Below are 553 nucleotides of genomic sequence, written 5' to 3'. Positions count from 1 at the left end.
ATCCCCCATACACACACAGACATGGACACACACAGACACACACACACACACACACACACACACGCACGCACGCACGCACGCACGCACGCACGCACACACGCACACACACGCACGCACACACACACACACACACACACACACACACACACATACACACACACGCACACACGCACACACGCACACGCACGCACACACACACACACACACACACACACACACACACACACGGCCGCTCCCGACTCCGCCCCGCAGGCGCCGGCCCTCCAACTCGCCGCGCCTCTTCCTCGACACGCTGCAGACCTCGTGGGGGTTCCGGCACAGCCCGCGGGTGCGCCGCGCGCTCGCGCGGCTCATCGCGTGGCTGTACCGCTGCCCGGTCGCAAAGGGGCGCTTCTCGCACTTCCCGGCCGACAACATGAAGCCGATCCAGCAGCGGGTGCAGCGGTGCGCGTGGCTGGTGCAGGGCGAGTGGACGGTGCCGAGCGCGAGCCACGCCGACTACGAGCGAGAGACGGGGCTCACCATCGGCGACGGGCCCGTGGAGGACGCGTGA

At 66.9% G+C, this 553-nt stretch overlaps 1 protein-coding gene across 1 annotated transcript in view; it reads left to right on the top strand.

Annotated features, from left to right (window-relative positions):
• EMIHUDRAFT_243177 (hypothetical protein) overlaps positions 1–553 on the top strand; it is a gene marked incomplete at both ends in the record, with an annotated part of 4,303 nt that extends 3,750 nt beyond the window's left edge. The window contains one exon of the mRNA XM_005771546.1: positions 253–553. Within this exon, the coding sequence (XP_005771603.1) occupies positions 253–553 (301 nt within the window). The remainder of the gene's footprint in view (positions 1–252) is intronic.

The sequence above is a fragment of the Emiliania huxleyi genome, assembly GCF_000372725.1.
Source record: "Emiliania huxleyi CCMP1516 unplaced genomic scaffold EMIHUscaffold_380, whole genome shotgun sequence".
NCBI lineage: Eukaryota > Haptophyta > Isochrysidales > Noelaerhabdaceae > Emiliania > Emiliania huxleyi.
Note: the sequence above shows the minus strand (reverse complement) of the source record. Positions and strands in the feature narration are given on the sequence as shown.